This window comes from Oryzias latipes, chromosome 5, assembly GCF_002234675.1.
Source record: "Oryzias latipes chromosome 5, ASM223467v1".
NCBI classification, from domain to species: domain Eukaryota; kingdom Metazoa; phylum Chordata; class Actinopteri; order Beloniformes; family Adrianichthyidae; genus Oryzias; species Oryzias latipes.
In genome coordinates this window covers 6465170-6486794 of record NC_019863.2, presented here as the reverse complement: position 1 = coordinate 6486794, position 21625 = coordinate 6465170, and the positions used below count along the sequence as shown (strand labels likewise).

General features: G+C 40.1%; 1 protein-coding gene across 12 annotated transcripts in view; it reads right to left on the bottom strand.

The window, feature by feature from the left end:
* The window catches only part of LOC101173216 (forkhead box protein P1-B), a 206458-nt gene that overhangs the window by 53861 nt on the left and 130972 nt on the right, over nucleotides 1-21625 (bottom strand). For 11 of the 12 annotated variants that reach the window (XM_023954813.1, XM_023954807.1, XM_023954811.1 and 8 more), the window contains one exon: nucleotides 3173-3298. The exons of the other annotated variant lie outside the window; for it this stretch is intronic. In XM_023954813.1, coding sequence (XP_023810581.1) covers nucleotides 3173-3298 — 126 coding nt within the window. The remainder of the gene's footprint in view (nucleotides 1-3172; nucleotides 3299-21625) is intronic. 12 annotated transcript variants of the gene reach the window in all.

Sequence of the window (21625 nt, the reverse complement as noted above, 5' to 3'; positions counted from 1 at the left end):
GTAAATATTTTGAGGGGCTCAAGATTTCAATAAAAAAATTGCTTAAGTTTCTTTTTTTTTGCTTTAAGTTGCTTTTATGGAAGATTTCTTCATCTTTGTCAGTACTGATACAGATAGTGACTCAACAATTGGGGGGGGGGGGGGGGGGGGGCAAGGCTTTTTGCTGGGGGGCAGCTGCCTCCACTGTAGCCACGCCTCTGCTTTCAATGTAAACATCTTTTTTACTAAATAAAATCAGATAGCCAAAATGTGCAGAAACACAAGGGGAAACGTTGCACTGTGAGCTGATCCTGACTCATCTACACCCCAGTTCCACAGCTGACAGTGGAAAGATAGATGGGTTCACTCTTTTGAAAAGCCTGAGTCATTAACTTTAAGCGACAAAATCCTGACATCAAAAACTTTAATCTTAATTACCTAGTGGTCACCTGACACCAAAGAACTGAAAACCAGCACTTCACTGAGGCTAATTATCTAAATAAAGACAGCTGTGGATGAACAACCTGAACCTGGTAAGACTAACAGGGAAACGAAACATGATAAAAACCCAATCACAACTGCGTTTATGGGCTCATTTTATAATTGAAACACTTAAAATACCAAACTGGACCGGACTGGACTGCTCTGTGGAAACAAAGCACAAGATAACAAGTGTAACCATAATAAAACTGTGGTAACAAATCCCAGTGAAGTTTGGCTTAAGTACATGCTGTCAACGTGTAATGTGACGCCAAAATGACATCCCACTGGGGGTCACATTGGGGCTACTGTGACAATGGGGTCATTCCAGTGTGAAAAAGACAGATAAACATACAGAAGTAAATCTCTGTAAGAAGCTTAACAGCATAATAAATAACCAATTACAAAATTTCAGTTTTAATCAGAAAATAAGTATTACTTGAAAACTACTGAGACAGCAAGGACACCATGTTGACACAACATGTACTTCCCAGCTGAGTGCCTTATAATCCCCTGCAGGAGATGGAAACATACCTGGGATCCCTTGCCAGGAGGTGTAGTTAAACAGGCAGTCTCATGAGCAGTAATGTCCCCTCCCCCACCCTGGTGCTGGTGGACTATCACTGAGGGTCCGACAGTGTTGTTCCTAATTACCTATTTCTCCACTCCTGATCCTGCAGCTGGTATAATTAGTTACCTGGGGCTGCAATCCAATTTGAAGTGATGACAAGAAAGTGATCCATGAAAAAGTAATAAGTTAAATCCAATTTCAGCTGCCTCTAATTAAATGCACATGGAACTAATGAGTCAAACCCAACCATTTCACTGATAATGGTAATTAGCAGGGTGGGATTTGGTGGTTCTCATAGTTGTTCCACTGTAGGTGTGAAGTGCAATAGGTAAAATCGGCGTGGACTCTTTTAATTACACGTGTCACTCTGTCAATGTAATTTACTGGCTTCTTGACCAGTCAAGTATGTTTAGCTGCCTGCCGGCATTCACAGCAGATGTTTGTGTCTCTAGTATGATTAAAAGAGTTCCGAGCTGCACAGGCATCTTCACCCAGAGGCAGCAGTGGTGAGGGGGCCTGTGGGTTGGGGAGTACCCGTGCTGCAGATACAAAACCAAAGAGCCATTTAACACACATCAAGGACTCTGACTCTTGTTTGACTCACACTTTGCTCCTTTTAGTTGTTGATGCGGGGCATTTTTTTTTCTACATGTTTCATATGTACTGTGCTTCATTATTTTTGGACTGAATGAGCTGTAAAGTGAGTCATATACCTAAATGATTAAAAGTTTCACTACACACATCCTCACGTCTAACAAGAAGACTGTTGAGATGAATGAACTCCTGTCTGCAGATCAGGGGTTCTATTGAAGTGTCAGTTTACAACAGCTCATAATTACAGAATCTGACCTTTTGAGCCATTCTAGGTCAATAGGTAATCCCTATCCAGTTTGGGTATTCCCATAAATAACTAAATAACCAAAGAAACAAATGGGAGTGTTCAATAACAACAGACAAGTATACAACACTGAAGTATATGAACACTTGACTTCAGTGTACGTTCATCTGAAAACCAGCACACACATAGTTTCTATCCAGCAAAATGCAACCTAAATCACCACAGAGTGGGCAAATTACAGCTGGTTTGGTGCAACAGAAAGTCTGAGTTCTCCCCACAAGAGAGGGCTGGGGAGGGGAGGAGGAGGGGGCTATATTTTCAATAGCTGAGTGACAGCTTAGCCAAGCTATCTGTATACATTAATAAATTAGAATTTTAATTTTGTCTTTGTCTGCGGGAGACGGTCTAGTTCTTTACTAAGTACCAACAACTGGCCGAGCACTGGAATCTGGCATGATGGTCCCCTTTGTTGACCTCAGCTGCTTCATTCCCTGGCAGGCTAGTGGAAATGGTTTAGTTTGATCCTTTCATCTTATTTGAATCCTGACAAATATGCACACAACTCAAAGGTCATCATAGTCATATTTCATCCTCTGGAGCTATTCTGAAGACATACACACAACAAAGAGGCTTTTCCACAACCTGACATTAGACCTAGCTGCAACAATAGCTCATTAAAAAGAGCCCCCAATGGGAGACTAAGGGTATCAAATAGTACACGTGCACACACACAGACACACACACAGAGAAGGGCCTCTGTATTAATTAACAAATATGGCCTGAAGTCGTTTGCAATTTCACACAGACATAAACAACGGCTCCTTGTTTAAACAGCGGTTCTCATCTCAGAGGCAGCTGACACAAAAATTAAAAAAACATTTTACATCAGATATGCAGCCTTGATGAGTCTTTCCTGGTTAGATTACGGTTTTAATACTTCTTTAAATCACAGCCATTTCTGTTTGGCTTTAAGCTTTAAGCCCAACTTAGGATGTTTCACCTCAACAATTCACTGCTCTAGTCACTACTCGTCAGCTGCTGGTGGCATGTCTTTATTCTGGGTAAGTCTGTGGACACGTGGGAGAGCTATCTGTGTCTATGCAAGTGCATGCATGTGCCTGTGTGAGAGAAAAATACAGAAAACAAGCAAATAGGAATAAACTACTATTAAAGTGCAATACACAACTCCAACTTTTGCACAGCTAATTCTGATTTCCTGTTTATTAACTTAGCCTGGATCTTTTTTTTATTTATTCAGTTGCTAAAGCACAACAACTAATGTAAGAGAGTAACATTCACAACACCTGTTGGCTCTGCTGCTCATCGTTGGCTTTGGGGGATTTGCGGCCAGCATTTTGTTGAGGCTGCAGTTGCTGTGACTGGGGCTGATGCTGTTGCTGAAGAAGAATTAGGCGAGCCGCTTGAAGGACCTTACAGAGAAAAACAAAAATCAGTTTCTGGTGAGAATTGTTAAAGATAGGTGTGCCTAACGTCTATTGAGAAACTCGTAACCAACTTAAAATATTTTGCCAAAAGTATTGGTAATATGACATCAGGCCATCTAGAATTCCTTCCAAAAGCACATCCACGAGGTCAGCACTGATGTTGGACAAGAAGACCTGGCTCCAGTGCCGGCCCTGCCTAGCTCACAGTCTTTGCTCTAAATCCTCCAAAGGTTTTCTGCAGGGCTGAGGTCAGAACACTGTGAAGGCTAGTCAAATTCACCCAAACCAATTGTAGTCAAGGTTTGTGCCTTACACCGCTGCTTAATACGCTTTGGCTTGCACTGTCTGCTTGGATGAAGCTACTCAGTCATGAAAACCTATTTCATGAATTTCTCCTGACGCCAAATGAAGTTATGCAATGATCGACTCTAGAAAGTTGACATGGTAGGTTATGTGCAACATCATCCGAAAATCATCCCAGCCATATTAAAGGAAGATATTTCTGTTGCAAAAAACAAAAATTGTAAACAACGCTAATCCAAAAGAAAAAGAGAGCAGCTGTTTCAAATATCAGTTAAAAGACATGGCTTTCATTGCAGACATGTTCGATGCTCAAGGTATTCCCCTTTCCCTTAAAAAGGGAAAGATATTTCAGTCAGACAAAAACTCTTGCAGTAGAATACATTTATTTCACATACTTAATTTACATCTTAGTTGGCATTAACAAACAGAGTTTTTGGCTGCCTGAAAGGCGAACTCATTCGCTGTTTTAAACATGCCATCCATAGCATGCAAAGCTGAAGAGTGTTGAGGGGAAAAGCATAGTTGATACAAAAGTGGCCTGTGATCTGAAGAGGGGCGAGCACTCTTCCTGCAGTTAGCTGGCCGGCCTCACACCTTCACCAGTAAACCATCTGGCTGAATAACGGTCCTCATTCCTTCTTTGAAACTCAGACATTTGCTTCAACAATGAAACAGACTCTCACTGACACACAGCAGTCAGATGAAGCGTGATGCAATAATGTAAACACAATTGGGCATTATCACTCGAATGTCACCACACTAAACCTAAAAACAAAAACATGGAGTATTTCTGTTTGACTATCTCTGAACCCTAAAATGAAGATGAATTACAGCAAACTGTTGTAGTTCAATTATGAGGAATTTGTGACAAAACCTGTGCAGAGACTTCAGAGTCTACCTAATAGTGTAAAAATAGTTTGACATCAGCTTGATCATCTTCTATTTCCAAAATTAGAATTCAAAAACACCTGTCTGGGTTTTAAGGAAAATAATACTAAAAAATAAACTGTAGAAAAAGTTTGACAAAAGTCATTCTCACTAAATTTAAGCCCCTTAAATGACTAAATCTATAATTGTATACCTTATGTAGCAAAAAAGAAAACTTTGAATTTACTTTGAAACTTTTTTATGTTTGGCTAAAGTTTTACAGATCCCTAAAACCAAACATTACCTGTTGTTTGGGTTTAGGTAATATAAGCTATAATAACAGTAAATATAGCCGTCATTTAATATTACAGGACTACCAGAATATGTTTTGACTCAAAAACAATAGTCATTCATAAGGAAACTGAGCTAAAAAATATTGTATTAAATTTTTCACTAAACCCAGGGTGTGGTATTATAGCTCATCAAAGAGTAAACAAAGATCACTGCTTTCTTCTTCCTCTTAAATGATGACACGTCCAGTCAAATGTGCATGTATGTAAAATGTCTGTGCGTCTGGGTTTACAGCCGAGGGGGCTGGAACAAAGAAAGTTGAGTCAACAGGATATGGTATGAAGTTCAGACATTTCTGACCTTTCTTGAAAGTCTTTCCACACTGTTGTTGCCACAGTACATAAAACAAAGCAAACATCAAGTTTCTACAACACTACAAGAGGGGTGACACTAAAAATCTGAGTCAATAACACTTGCTTTAAAACTTCCACGTCCATGCTTTAATGACCCCACCTAATGCCATGCAGTTCTTCCATATACTGGATCTAACAGGACAGAGTGTGACACTAGTGTAAGACAGTTACACATCTACTCCAACAATTGCATCACTTTCTTTCATGGAAAATTGTCCCTAGACCCATCCAAACAGCCTGTTTGTTCCAATTTTACAACCCGTTTGGTCCACATTGTAGTTGTTTTTGTTTTTGTTTGCACAATAAAAAAGTAATATAAAACTCAATAAAAAACATTATAGACATGTCAATCTAAAACGTCAGATGAAAGGCTGAAAAACTAGAAAAAAGGACATTCAGGAGCTGCTGAACCTTTTATTACCAATCAGACTGCACAGGCAGCGAGAGATGACTTGCAACTAAAACTTTTAGCAAAACGCTACCAAGTAGTGGACACACCGGACACTGGGGAGTCCAGACCCAGATTCCCAAAAATAAACTCCACTCTGCAAAGATTATTATTACTGTTGTTGTTGCTATTATTATTACAGTATTCCCCCCGTATTTGCAGGGATTAGGGACCAGAGACACCTGCGAATGCACAGAATCTGCAAATACAGAAAACTATCCCCCCACCTTTCCCTCGTGGCTGAAGAATGTCCGTGACCGATCCTTCCTCATCAAAAACCCTTCTAAAACATTTCTGATGCTTTGTAAAACATTTATTAAAGACTGTTGGAATATTGCTCAACATAAAGAGTTTTTTTTTAATTCACAGCATTTGACTGTACCGTACTTTATTATGCACATTAGGAGTGTCTCTCTGTCACTAAGCACCTTAAAACCAAGAGCCCGTTTTTCCTCCTTCATCAGTTAAGTGCGAGAGGTCATCTTCTTCCAGAAGAGGCCGGTTTCATCCATCAGTCATTCTGGATGAGAATTATTCTCATCCGAATATTAAAAAACGAATAATTGGGGGAACACTACAATTATAGTAGGCAGGATGTAAAGTCCCTTGTCCATGTGGATATTGAAGTCCCCCAAGTGTATTATGTCTGAAGTAAACATGGAGAGTTGGGTCAGGAAAGCAAAGAAGTCTGAGATAAAAGTCCTTATTTGGTTTTGGTGGTCGATATATCGTGGCAACAATGGTTGGTGTAGATCTGAAAAACTGACTGACAGACAGATAATTCAAAGAAATGATAAGAAGGTACAGACACAAGCGCTTTCCCCCAGTTCTCATGGTTAATCTTCACGAAACCTTAAACACGGTTGGAACACAGGCTACGTCGATGTAAACAAACCCCGAAGGAGTAGCTTCATTTAGCGGAATAAAGTCTTGTGGTTGCTGCCACGTCAGACACATAAAATCCAACCTGCAATCAGTGAGGAGACCTTTGACAAGATGTTGCTTGATCAAAAGAGAGCAGATGTTTAGGAGTGCAGTTTACAGTTGTGGAGGAGAGTTTGGTAGTGGTGTTGTTAGCCGACCAAGTTAAGGCGGGCCAGGACGCATTGAGCTGCACGGCGGCGAGAGTGCCGCGATGGCAAGCGGCACTCTCGCACAAGAGGACCAGAAACACCTGATGGAGTTGGAGTTGTTGTAATGCAGTATCCAACAAGAGTCCCTGTGGATGCATCTCCAACTGGGCTCACTTAAAATGTCCAGGTGCTGGAGTAGAGGTGATGGGATGGTGGTAGAACATATGGTCAGCAGTGGAGCTTAGGGAGCACTGCAGCAGAATGTTGTAGAGATTTTGATAGATGCTGGACAGATGACAGGACAGTTCAGGTGAGTATAGACCAAACAGAAGTAATCCACATTGTGTGGAAGGTAGCAGCCGTGGAGGAGAGGCAGGCTAGCTCACACCAGCAGATCTTTGATTATAGTGGAGAGAACGTCATAAATAATCTACTCAGTGACTGCAAATGTAAAGTCAATATATGCCGAAAAATGACTTTGTAGAGTCCTGGGAGCAGCCAAGAAGCTCCAGCGTTTACAAAACCCGGCAGTGAGACCATCAGCACTAATGGTCTCCCTGCACAGTATACAGGGTTCAGAGGATGTTAAGAAAAATAGAGAATATGTACGACGTGTTTGCGTCTCGCCTACTTCACCTTTACTTACCCTTACGTGTCGTTTAAATGCTCACTACCTTCTGATGCCCGCAGCATGCCCGTAGTAGAAAATGTGAATTAACTTTTTCGCTTGACGGGCTAACAATACGGTCTATGACTTTGATATTTCTTCCAGACCAGCTCCATGTCCCATACAGATCTGACCATCAAGGCATTACCTGTGGTCAAAACCCTTGTGGTCAAACAACAGATGTTGAAGACATGCAGTGAAAAAATGGCTAATTCCACAAAGGCGTGCGTCAGCTTGTGTTTTCAATACAGATGTTCTTAAAATTTGAGAAGCGAGCAATGTTGTTTGGGCGTCTTTTCCACCAATAGGGTGATACTTTTCAGCTGCTACAAGCACTTGTCTGTCAGTTTTCTGCAGACGGAACTCCTTTTCTAATGGGAATAAAGGTGAGCCGAGAACAGCAAGGCTGGAAGGCAGGCAAAACTGAGACGTCACATGTGGATTATTTATTGATTTTGGGGTTTCTGGTTACTAAATCACCTATGGGTGTGTAATAAACTGCAGGTCAGAGCATCTTTATACACACTCCTTCACTTCACTATTCTAACCTAAACCAAACACTTCAGGTACATTTCTCTTTTCACCTCACTTCACAAAGCTGAAAGGGTTTTATAAAACAATTCACGTCTTTCAACCATTTACCTAACTTTAATTCATTATAAGTAAATGCCAAAACTATCTGCAATACTCACAAATAATCAAAAAAGAATAAAGGTGGTAGAGAAGTTTTAAAGGGCCTGTATCATGCTATTCTTAAGCCTTTTATAGTAAACTATATCCATTACCTTTGGCAGACTAAAGAACCATTTTTTAATGAAATATGAGCTATTTCTGCGGCTCTTTTTTCTACCCAGAAGTAAGACGACTCAATCTGTGAGGCTCCGCCTTTCACTCCATGTGGGTGCCCCCCGTTTCATGATGCCATCCTAGAGCCGGCCTCGGCAATGTGTCTATGTTTCGCCAACAGAAACAAACTACATCCAAACTTTTGCAAAAATGAATGGGCATATTGTGCATATTGTAGGAAAGCGTTTTGCTGATCACCGGTAGCTCCGCAGAGAAAGTGGGTGTGTGTGTTAGCATGGGGATGGTGCTGGCAGCGCAGACTATTCCTGGAAGGGGCTGTTCTGACTTGTCTATGTCAGCTTTTGAAAACGTTTTGTGGGTTAGGAGGGCTGGTGCTCAGAGCGCAGGTTTTTAGAGGAATCTTCCGAAATGAATGAATGGATTCAAAACACCGCTTTAGGGTTTCTTTTTGTGAGGAATGAACATTATAACACACTTAAAAGTTCAAAAAATTGATTTTGCATGATGTAGGCCCTTTAAAAATAAAGCGTACCAATCATCTTCAACACAGAAAACTAGTTTCGTCTGTTCAAGCACATCAGCTTAAAAGACTTGCATGAATGCATGCCGGGTTTTCTTGATCCATTGAAGGAAGTTCTTGAATATCTACGGGTATAAAGCAGATCACTTGTAATTGCTGTAAGATGTGCGAGCAGGTGTAACAGGATCCCTGCGGTCACTGACTGCAGAGAGGAGAAGGACCAAGACACACATCTGTTAGTGAGTTTCAACTCATCTGTGGAAATCCTTGACTTTACTCAGCAGCCATGATTAGGCTGACTTTATTAGTCAGGAGAGCCAGCCTGCAACAACTAGGCTGATAGGTTAGCTCTCCATGTGGTCCGACTCAGAAGACAGCCTCTGTGGAGCTTCAGTGCAAGCAGACTAAATGTCAAGGTTATCTGCTTGACTTTCTGACTGATCACACATCTCAACTCACATGACATTTGGAACTTTTTCCACAACTTACGAAAGACACATTCAACTTTTCTTCAGCATTTAAACAAAAGGCAGGTTCATTTTCCAAGTGGAAGCAGGATGAGGATAAGTTGCAAATAACAAAGTGATTGTATAAATAGAAGAGGTATGAATAAGGATGGAGCATTGACATTTCTTTGACAGATAATGACACTTGTTTGGGTATGAACATTTTTGGACAGATTTTGAAAGCAATGTTTCCACAACATACTTTACTCTTCCTCTAAAATATATCTAATAAACTAGATTGCTATTCTAAATATAATTTTATTATTTTCAATATTTTAACAACAGATAAATTAAAACAATCAATCAACACCCACAGGTGCTGGTGGTACAACCCATGTAGCTGTGAGTGCGCCCCTAGTTACCATAGTACCTGCGCAGAAAAATGGCCTACTGCTGTCGAACATTCAACAGGAATTTAGATTCATCCTCTTATATACCAGCTAGCCAGCGACAGATAATGAACTAAAGCTTGTTGTGTACCTCATGTTTATAAAAATAAAATAGCTGAGTGGAAATGCACTGGACTGAAATGCTGTCAAATGGAGTGCTTTGCATGATACATTTCTGCTGCAAACATGTTCATTTACTGAATATTGTGATCCATGTCTGACTGAAGAGAGCAGGGCGGGCAGACATTCCTCTGCTACTTGAACTGACATCATTAGCCTTGACTAATAACAGAAAGCTACAAGCACGTCATGTAAATGTGTTGTTGCAGCAACGTTTAACGTCTAAACAGGAACATTAAGCAGACCTGCTTCAGGATACACCGTATGAAGTGTGAAATGGTGTGAAAGGTGTGCTGTTGGTAAGCAACGAGTATAAAACTGCAAATGACTGAGTACTTGGCTGATATGTAAAGTACAATTGGTGAAGATGAAAATGAAGGCAACAAAAACTGCTGACTAAGTGAGCTCACATTAATGGAATGAACTGGAGTTTATGGAGAATATGATATATGATTCAGTATTAAAGGATTGGAGTTGGGGGGGGGGGGGGGGGGATTGGACATATTAGATTATCATGTGTTCATCAAACTATGTGTTTTATTTGCATATCTCTCCTTTGCTGTTCTCAGTATTTATCTGCAATGCAAAGTGGGAAAAGTCGGATTTCCCACTAAGTATATAATTAAAGCCATTTCCAAAAAGCCACTCCACGAGAACTGGCCCCGACGTTCACACATTGCACATTATGGGGCTCTCGCAACAACACTCCAGTCCGTGTTTGGATTTTCAAACTCATTTGTGTAGAATACATAAATAAATCAGTGTTTTATACCCACTTCAAACCATTTGAATCCTTTCCTTAGCGGCACTTTTCAACTAAAACATTAATATTTATGACACCTCTAAACACTTAAAATATCCACGTTTAAACAATAAGGCTGAGGGTTTAGTTATATAAAGCAAAATCTGACCTCAACAGAAACCCCCAAACTGTCTGCTTATCCCACCCAGACAGGTAATGTGCTATCAGAGCAAATAAAAACTAGAAAAAAACAGACAAACGTGAAGTTGGAAATTGCAGAGCAGGGGCAGGGGTGAAGCCAAGCTGTGACCGAGCGTGGAAGAGAGAAACAGAAGACACGAAAAACGGATTGTTGCACCAAGGAGGGGTTGTTAGGAGAAGAGGCAGAGAAGAGCCTAAACACTGTCCAAACGTTGGGGTTCAGGTAAAGAAGGGATCACCAACACAACCCCCCCATTCCAAAGCTCAGAGAGGTCAGCTCAGCTATGCTCATGTCTGGATTCCACAGCTCTGCAATGGGGAGGAGCTGAACATGGCTGGCTAAAACCATAACATGAGAGAAGATCAGAAACTCCCACCAGACAAAACACACGGGGACAACACAAGCACACATGCAAACAGGTATTTCTTAGCCTCAAAATACAGGAAAAGAAGACACAATTAAAAAACATGTTGCCACGAGTGGAACACAAAGTGTTGGATTTCACCAAACACTTTCCAGGGCTGGTTTGATAACTAAGCAGAATGTGAGTAAAGCCTTTTTGTCCCTGGCCATTATGAAAAGAATACTGTGCACGTTACAGCTTTAGTGCGGTGTAAACTCATAAACACCCTCCCATACTACAAGAGGAACTGTCAACTAAATATTGTTTCTCTCAGGAGCCGCTCTTCCACCTCAATTACGCTTTTCAACTTCACAAGCTCAGCATGATGAAGTGGCAGTAAAAATCATTCACATTAATACACCATTGTGCATCTGCCGCTAAAGGTAATTAAAGAAGTAAATGACTCATAAGAATAGACATATTAGCCACAAAATGAAAAGCAACTGGGCTGCCTCATGAAAGTATGTACCATTAAGATACCGCAGTTTCATATTGCAGTAATCAGCTCCACCAGCCTGATGCTGATTTAGTCCACTCCAGTGGAAAGTCTATCAGCACTCAGCCGTGTGTCACTGCCTCTATGTGTCCTTACCAGGAATCAAGCCCTCAGTTTTTACTGACTTGCAATGGCTCTGCTAAAAGTGGGGTGTTCAAATGCTTTGGGTGTCGTTCGGGGGTAGATGAGCACAACTACGTGTCAGAAAACTCTTAAGTAAGATTTAGCAAGAAAGAATCTGAGAACAAAGGAGCAGCCAGGTCCCAGCAGCACCCCCCCCCCCCCCATCCCTCTGCTCTGAGTTTAGGATGACCACCACAAATGTGGCCATGAAACCTGCCAGCATGATCAAATAAGAGGAGAGGCTGGATCCTTAGATGAGCTGTTTTAAAAACAAAAGGTCCTCCTGATTGCATCTCTGTCGGAAGTGTTGCATCACTTTGTAAAGAGGCAGTGTTGTGCTTGGGAAAGTGTGGGCTTCCAAAGATCCAGCATAAGACCTGGAATAGTGTGAACACATTTTATCATGGGTGAATGGCATTGTTTAGAATGGGAAGATCTATCTTCCTTGGTCTCATGGACGGAGAACTCAACATTATTGATACGTTCAAGACTTCCGGGATATTACCGCTTAAACCCCTAAATCTTTCTATTTAGTTGTGTGGAATTTAGATGGTGATATTCTTCACTCAGCTTTAAGGACGTGTACGAAAGGGTAGCATTGATCAGAAAATTGTTAAATCCAGAGAGCATCACAGTGCTTAAGGGTTGGGGTGATGGCCTGTGTCATCAGCTCATCAACCTCTTACACTACAGGGCTTGGAGATGACGTCTGCAAAGATGCTGAATTAATCCACACAAGAGTCATGCTGCCCAAAGCAGATCTGGTTCATCCCTAGATGGATTGGAAATGACGTTCGCACAAAAACAAACTTTGCTTTTCTGATTAGGAAACGAATGGCTAAATTCCCACCTTTAGCCAGAAAAGAGTCTGCCATGGCTGTGAGTGTTAAAGTTTTCTCACACATTCTGTGGACAAACAGAATAAAGACACTCTGATGAAACAATAAATGAGCATGCATAAAAAGAAAACCAGCCTCTGTCCTGACTCAGAAAAGACAGATTAAAACAGGGAAAAAGACCTAACTAACAAAAATTACGTAAAACAGACTTAATCTAAAACAACAACAATGTTAGGAAAAGCATATGCTTTAAGTTGATACAAATGAGAAAAAAAATCTTTAAACAAAGAAAACATGTTGCCACGAGTGGAACAAACAGAAAATTTTATTACACCTACTTTTTATGTATTTATCATTTATTTTATGAAGTCATTCATTTATTATTTTTATATTTCCTTATTTTTTCCCCATAATTTCATTCATCCCATATAAAAGGCCCGATCCAGAGGCCTAACACACCATGAGCTGCTGAGCAAGAGTGTGTGGGTTCTGTGTCTGTGTGCTTTTGTTGAATGAGGGTTTCTCTGAAGCAGAAGCTTTTCTATAAATCACAGGCTAGTCCAATTGAGTATGGATTGAGTTGCAGAGAGCAGACAGCTCTCTGGGAATAGCAGTGTCTCTGCTGAAGTCATTCCAGAACAGGTAATATGATCATATGCTGCCAGAAGTGAAGGAAGTAAAGAAAAAAGCGGGAAGGGGAAAAATATGATTGTCCTGGTCATAAAGACAAGTTATTTCCAGCAGCGTCCAGACACATCACTTTTCACAGTAGGCTGTAATGCATTACAATGCCACAGTCGGTGATGTGACATATGGAGGCCTTCACTTCCTTATTGTTTCCTTTGTCTGTTTGTTCCACAACTTTTTCACACTCCATTATTATTGTTCAAAAGGAAAATGAGCAGAATGAATAAAAAACATTTCTGATGCCACAAAAGCTAAACATCTTACCGTGATGATAAATTTGGCTAGTGCAGACATTTACAGGCATTTATTGCACACACTCTGGAAAACACAATAGAAACAGGCTGGGAAACCAATATGTCAAAAACACTTAGTCATTTTATTTTTCTTAACAATAATCAACATTTTATTAAAAATCAACGATAACCAGTGATAAAGTAAACAGTATCTTTTATTAACCCCCTCATGCTGTATGTCACCAATTCACAACATAACATAATCCAGGACTCCACTTAAATTACCATCACCTTGAATGGAAAAAACAATGAAGAATATTTTTTCATTTAAGGGAAAATAAGGGAACACGTGTCCTGACATGGGTAAAAATATTAAATGTATTCCCACAAAATAATAATTTGTTCCCAAGAAATAATATTTCGTTCCCACAAAAAAAACATTTGTTACCGCTAAATATTATTTCATTCCCATGAAACATTAATTATTTCCCATGAAACATAATTTCGTTCCCAAAAAATAATAATTCACAAGAAAAGTCATTCATAAACACAGATGTGAGCAATATGTGAATTTACAGCAGATACCTCCACATTTCTGTTTGTATGTATCTCATGACAATGCATGGAGGAGTGAGTTTAAAGATAGGATTTATTTATATATTTTAGAAAGCTCTACAAAAGCATCGCTAATCATGTCTCCATGTCTAGGTTCATTCACAGTCTCTGCCGGTACGCACTCTCTCCCGCCGCAAAAGCCGCTTTCAGCACTACATCCGTGTCTCTGTGATCTACATTAGTTCAAGAGGGGAAAAACAAAAATAAGAATCATACTAGGGGATCTCTTTATTATGGTCTCAATGAAAATAACAAAAAAAAATCATTAGATTTAGGCTGCTTCCCCATACCGCAGCGGCTCTCCGTCTGCCGGCCAGCCAGCCAGATGCCGGGATAGCAAGCAAACGAGCTCCGCTGCCAGCATAGCGTACAGAATGAATTATTATTATAATAATAATTAATTATTCCGTGGCAACATAATTTTATTTTGTATGAACAAAATATTATTTCGTATGAACCAATTAGTTTTTTTTTACCCATGTCAGGTTACAGGCTCCGTGATCCAGGCATGAAGGGGTTAAAAATCACAAAGTAGTTTTAAGGCCAGTTTACAAACTTTTTTTAATTTTATTTGCGAGAAAAAAAGACAGCTGGTAAATTATGAGAATAAAGTCGTAAATTTACGACAAAAAAGTCATAACTGTTAAATTATGAGAATAAAGTCGTAAATTTACGACAAAAAAGTCATAACTGTTAAATTATGAGAGTAAAGTCGTTAATTTACAAGAAAAAAGTCAAAACCGTTAAATTTTAAGAATAAAGTCCTGTCATTTACAGGTTTTTTTCTCGTAAATTTATGAGAAAAAAGTAATAAATTAGCGAGGAAAAAACACCAAAGTTGTCTGTTTTATCTGAGCCTTGCTTGAAGATGAAAGACGTGGAGCATTTTGTGAAGAATTTCAAAAACAAAGTAATTCTCAACCTTTTGGCGACTCAAAATCAGATTAATGCTAGTGTAGCCGGCTTTCCCGGGTTCGGTGTTGGTGAAGCTGGGTAACATATGTGAAATAAGGAGCTGAGGGACACGTTTGGGCGAAGAGAACTGCAACTTTATTTTCCTTTTCATTCACGTAACCAGAAGCTAATTTGTCCAATTACGTCATGAACCTGTCATGCGCAGAACACCAATGGGGAAGGTAAACAATTTTACATTCCAGATGAAACGTCCCGTTTCAACATAAAACAACAAAGTTGAATAAAAATAGTCTGTTATTTTAGCATAAGAACGTTGAAAATGCCAAAAAATGCGCATCCCCAGACGGAAGCATCACATATACCTAGAGATCTTGTCTTTCATGGAGGTAGAAAGGATTAGGGTGGACAGCTGCAGGGATACTGATGGCTTCATCAATGGGCTGCAGAGATCCAGCAAACCACTCATCAATAAATAAAACATTAATAAATCATAAAACGAACAAAGGAGTGTCCAAATATTTGTAACATTATCAGTAAACATTCAGCTTACTTGTTCAACTAAGTTTAGTCGGTCTGCTCTGCTGGTCTGCTGTGTGGCGTTCACTTGTTGCACTGTGTGTGCTCACTTCGACTTTAATCTCGTATTCTTACGAGTCTTTTTCTTGTAAATTTACGAGTTTTTTTCTCGTAAGTTTCTTGACTATAAATCTAATCATTTTTCTTTTTTTTTTTGGTAGACATTAAACTACATCGTAAAAATAGGAATCAATAATATTGAAAAAAAATCCATCTTGCTGTCAAACCTTGCCAACTGTTGTCCTTAGGTCTCAACAGGTCATCTAGCAAAGATAAAAGCACACATGTAAAAAACTAGTACTAAAAGCAGAACAGTTAAAATAATATTCATTAAAAAATAAAAAATACAAGAGTATTGCAGTCAGGAAGAAAAAGGCTAGTCTAAAAAAGGCGAGTTTTGAGGCTGGAGATGAAGTTAGGGAGTTGCTCCATGATCCGGGGGTCAGGAAGTTCCAAGTTGGGGGGCATAGCAATATAATGCCCTGCTCCCCATGGTGACAAGGCGGACAGTGGGGAAAAAAAGTTGGAGGGAGAAGAAAGATCTGAGCGAGCGGGAGGGAGGCGACTTAAAGAAGCTCTGAGAAGTATGGGGGCGAAGTTGTTTGGGGCTTTGTAGGTCAGACGGATTATTTGTAGGTGATCCGGAATCAGATTTTTTGAGCATAGGGGTAATAGATGCTGTTTTAAGGCAGTTTTACATATTTGGATGAGTTTAGAGATTCGTTGATTGGTGGTTGATCCAATACTAAAAGTGAACAGTGTGGAGGTGATGAAACTGGAGGAAATAGGTTAGGACCAGAAGCAGTTTTGAGCTGCTGGCAGATAAACTCTGTTTTAGAAGTGAAAAAGGATGCAACGGTGTTGCAGAAATCTGAGGAGTACAGGTGAGGAGGAAGTGAAATTGCAGGTTCTGTTACCTTTGAGAATACAGAGAATAGAGCCTTGGAATTTCCTTTGCAAGAGTTTGAGTAATATGTAGACTTGGGTGGTTGGAGTACATGTTCTTATGGATACGGAGACTGGCTAACTCCTTCCAGTTGGCATCCTCTTGATTTTAATTTCCTGAGGGGGCTGTAAAATTGAAAGAGACGGCCCTAGTTTTAGGAAAGATGTGAATAGCCAGAAGATTAAGGAGGTTGTTACAGTGGTATGAAATCAGTTCATCAGTGGTATAGAGGACTGGGGATACTGTCAATGTGTGATGATATATGGTCCATGTTGATGTAATTGATTTTACGATAGGTTACAGTGCATAGAGGGCTGGATTTGGAGACTGAAATGTTAGCAAGGTCCAGTACGTGTCCTTTGGTGTGGGTGGGGAAGCTGATGTGGAAATCAAAGCCAAAACCACCCAGGCAGGATCTGAAGTCCTTTTGTGAGAGTGTTTTTGGGCTTGTCCATGTAAAAATTGAAGTTCCCCAAGAGTATTATGTTTGGAGTACACCTGGAGAGTTGGGTCAGGAAAGGAAAAGTCTGAGATAAAAGTCCTTGTTTGGTTTTGCAGGTTGATATATAGTGGCAACAATGGTTGGTGTAGATCTGGAAAATTGAATGATAGATAATTAAAAGGAATGATAAGAAGGTACAGACAGCTTTCCCCCATGTCTCGCGGTTAATCTTCACGAGAACTGCCCCAAAACACAGAGTTTGGCGATGTAAACAAACCCCCGAAGGACCAGCTTCATTTAGTGGGGTAAAGTCCTGTATTTGCTGCCACGTCTCTGTCCGACCCATAAAATCCAACCTGCTGGTCAGTGAAGAGACCTTGGACAAGATAGGACAACATAGAGAGCAGATGTTTAGGAGTGAAGTTTACAGTTGTGGAGGAGAGTTTGGTAGTGGTGTTGTTAGTGGATCAAGTTAGGCGGGTCAGGACGCATTGTGCTGTTTCCGCGATGGTAAGCGATAAGAGGACCAGAAACACCTGATGGAGTCGGAGTTGTTGTAATGTCGGATTCAACAAGAGTCCCGGTGGATGTTTCTCAGACAGGGCTCATATAAAATGTCCGGGTGCTGGATTAGAGGTGATGGTGGTAGAACATATGGTCAGCAGTGAAGCTTAGCGAGCACTGCAGCAGAATGTTGTAGAGCTGTTGATAGATGCTGGACAGATGACAGGACAGTTCAGGTGAGTATAGACCAAACGGAAGTAATCCACGTTGTGTGGAAGGTAGCAGTCGTGGAGGAGAGGCAGGCTAGCTCACACCGGCAAGTCTGCTAAACTTGGCACATTGTGCACTCCAGTGTTCACTCGACCTGGAGGTTGGTTAGTCACATTGGTGGCATTTTTTGTTTTGCTTTTTTACTGCAAACGTCTTTTTCAGGTTATGATGCAGCATTTTAATCTGATTTAAGTCAAGACTCCAAAAGCAAAGCAATGGCTTTCTACCTGAACTCTTCCTTGGATCCATTTTTTCCCAGCTTTCCTTAATGTAGAATAATGAATTCTGATCTTAACAGACTCCATTTGACCTCCCAGTTCCAGCTTTTTTAACCACCTGAATGAGTTGTCAGAATCATGATGGTTTCATTTTATAAATGAAAAGAAGTAGGTAAAATGCAAGTTGAGAAGCAGCCCTAACAACAAGTTCTGCAGGAACCAAGGGCATGTGGGCTATAGACGTGTTGGTTGGTAGGCGGGGATGACAGACTGCTGTTCAACTCCATTAGCTGCTATGTAAGAGGGGTGCATCCAGAAGCACACGACCTGTGAAGAATCTTAGATCTCATTCTATCTTGGAATAGAGGCTGCCGCATTAATTCTAGGAAACTGTTATCTCTCAAGCAAATCAAATTACTCTCATTAAGTGCAAGAGGAAAACTGCCTCTGTAATAAGTATGTATAAAAATGCATTTATTACCAATAATCAGCTCTTTAATATGAGCAAGCTTACAATGACTTTATTTTTTGCTGATTAAGTTTAAAAACGGGGGAAACAAGCAAGGGCACCTGTTCACGGACACTTACACATGGCACTCCAACACAAAAACACACACTGATACACAGATCATGGAGTTTATGGGAGCAAGTGATACAGTGATTAAGGGGGAGGTGGAAGGATCCAGTGCTTGAGGGCCTTGGAGAGGACATGCCTCACCTAGTCATAAAAACACACAACTATCTTTGAGGCTGCAACAGCAGTGCTCTCAGTGGGTTCACTTGGAGGTGAATCACTCTCAAATTTGCATGCAAACTAGAGGATGTCATCACCTAGACAGTCCATTTGGCGCACTGCCTCTGACCACCACGTATTTGTGAAGCCAATGGCCCAGGGAAGAAATCTTTGATAACAGGAAAAATCCCCGGCTTCACTTAGTTTGAGCAGATCAATACAGCTTATTATTTTGTCTTTGCCAAAATAAACAGCTCAGTGTATGTCCATGGTATTGTTTGAAAAGGCCTCATAAACCAATCGTGCAACTGCTATTATTAACTAAACAAAACCTAGAAAAACAAAATCCCAGCCCTCGCAGCAGGAGTTGGGTGTAAAGATTTATCAGAGGTAAAACAGTCTGTCAAGTAGTTTGGCAAAAAATAAGAGACAAGTAAAAAAAACTGCAAATTTTGCAGCAAAATAAACTATGAACAAATAAGGAAAGGCTATCTGACAATCATGCAGGGTTTAAACCTGCTGAAGACCTCCAAGAAACCTTTGACCTGTGGCATTGCCCACCAGGGTTTCAATACAAAGTAATCTGGTGAATTTTTCATATTCTTCATCCATTTGATCCTGTTTCACAATTCATTAGTTGTGTGTGCTGAATAGATTGATGGTTTGCCCACTAAGCCTCTGTCCCTCTAGTTGAAAATCAAGTGTAACATATTTTTCCAAACAATATGAAATTAGTACAGGTTTTACACACGAAAACAATTATTACATCCTAACCTTTATCTGATGTTTGGAGCTGAAAAAAAAAAAATGGTTCATTTTCCTAGCAAAAACATTTTAGTGTTAAAAATTTTAATACATTTTAAAAAAATGATTCTAAAACAGCTTCTTTGCTTGGATGACATCATTTCCACCTTAAACCAGCGAAAGCCATAAACTTACAAATGATCTATGAAAGGAAACACTTAATAGGAGGAGTGAAAGACGCACCGAAGGAAAGATGGAAGGAAGGAAGGAAGAAGGGAAAGAAGGAAGGAAGGAAGAAAGGAAAGGTGGAAGGGAGGAAGGAAGGAAGGAAGGAAGAAAGGAAAGATGGAATGGAGGAAGGAAGAAACGAAGGAAAGATTGATGGGAGGAAGGAAGGAAGGAAGGAAGAGAGGAAGGAAGGAAGAAAGGAAAGGTGGAAGGGAGGAAGGAAGGAAGGAAGAAAGGAAGAGAGGAAAGAAGGAAAGATGGAAGGGAGGAAGAAAGGAAGGAAGGAAGGAAGAAAGGAAAGATGGAAGGGAGGAAGGAAGGAAGGAAGGAAGAAAGGAAAGATGGAAGGGAGGAAGGAAGGAAGGAAGGACAGAGAAAAGGAAAGAAGCACAATGGGAAGGAAGGAAGACAGAAAGGAAGGAAGGAAGAAATGTTGGTTGGTTGAATAGATGGATGAATGGTTGGATGTATGGATGGAAATAAAGTCTATTACTGAAATTCATTATAGTCAGGGATGCTTCCTCCTTTTTCTTGAGCATTGATTACAAGCCAAACGTTTCTGGTAAACCTGCAGTATTTTGCCAGAGTCATGCAGTTATGACATTTAAAAAGTAAATAAACAAATCTATGATTTTTTTTATATCCCTCCAACATGCAACAGAATTACATAAAGAGCTGCTACTGGAGCATACAGCTTTTCTTCCTCCTTTTTTTTTTAAACCTTTTTTTTTTAATTCACAGAGCAAAATAATTGAACGAAACAGAATCAAAATATAGGAAAAAAAAGATTTATCGTTACAAAATCAATTATGATTTAGGGTCAGTGGGTCATTCATTTACTGGTTCAGCATAATTACCTGTTTTCTTCTCCCCATTTACATCTTTATTCATTTGGGACACTGATGTCCCTGCAAAGCAAAAGAACACTTTTTTTTTTCTTTTGTAATTTTTCAAATTAAACGTTAACTCCCGGGAGAAAACCTCTTTAGACTACATTTCAGCAAAGCTTATCTCCTCTAAAAACACATTTCTTTCACGCAAAAAGAGACATTTTCGCCACACGTCAGCCTACAAAAGAAACTGGGTCTTCCAATGTGACTTGTTAGTCATAAACACAACTAAATGCTGATTTGATCACGTTTATCACCAAAGTCTGAGTCAATAAATTATAATTACAATGATCCCCCTCAGTGAACCAAGAGGACAGCTTCCAGCAGCCGTAAACCACTGATTCTCTTTGTCTGGGTGTCCTACAAAGCTCTATCTGCAAGACTGTGATTTATTAAGGACATGAGGAGTGAAGACACTTCCCTCTTTAGCAAAAGCTATAGAAACATTTGTAAATGTTAGCATTTCAAAACAATACAATGCAAAAATCCTTTTTCAGGTGAGTCATTTCTCATGCGGAAAGTTATTTTTATCTCTTGGTAAAACAGTTAATCAAAAAAATACATTTTGGGTTACTAGACTTTAGGGAGTTTTCACTCTTGCTCAACATTTGGTCAAAACAAAAGACTAACTTTGTGACTCCAACTGAGATGGTTGAAATGGATTGCACATGTTAACCCTTTAAATAGAGGAAAAGAAAAATGTCTTTCCCTCCTCTGCAATTTTTTCTTTCTCCTTTTTGAGTGTTTTCTCTTATGACAAGTCAGCAAAAACGCAGAAGTGGTGGCTTCCCACATCGCACCTGCCAGGTAAGTGATCCTTTTCTTTTCAGCCAGGGAGGTAGCCAGAACCTGCCAAGACTTGCTAACAGTGAGGGGGTGTGAAGCCCATGCAGCAGTTTGCAGTGATCTGCAGTCAACGCAAGGATTTCTGTAAAAGGAGATACTGCTTTTCAGAAACAGGCCCTCATGCTTGGAACCGGGCTGCACTTTATTGTGTTCTTGGCTTTGAGTGAAGTGGTAAAGATTAGTAGAGGCTTTAAGAGTGGATGAGCAGACGAAACTGTGATAATTGACCATGATGCTGCTACCACCAAATCCCCTG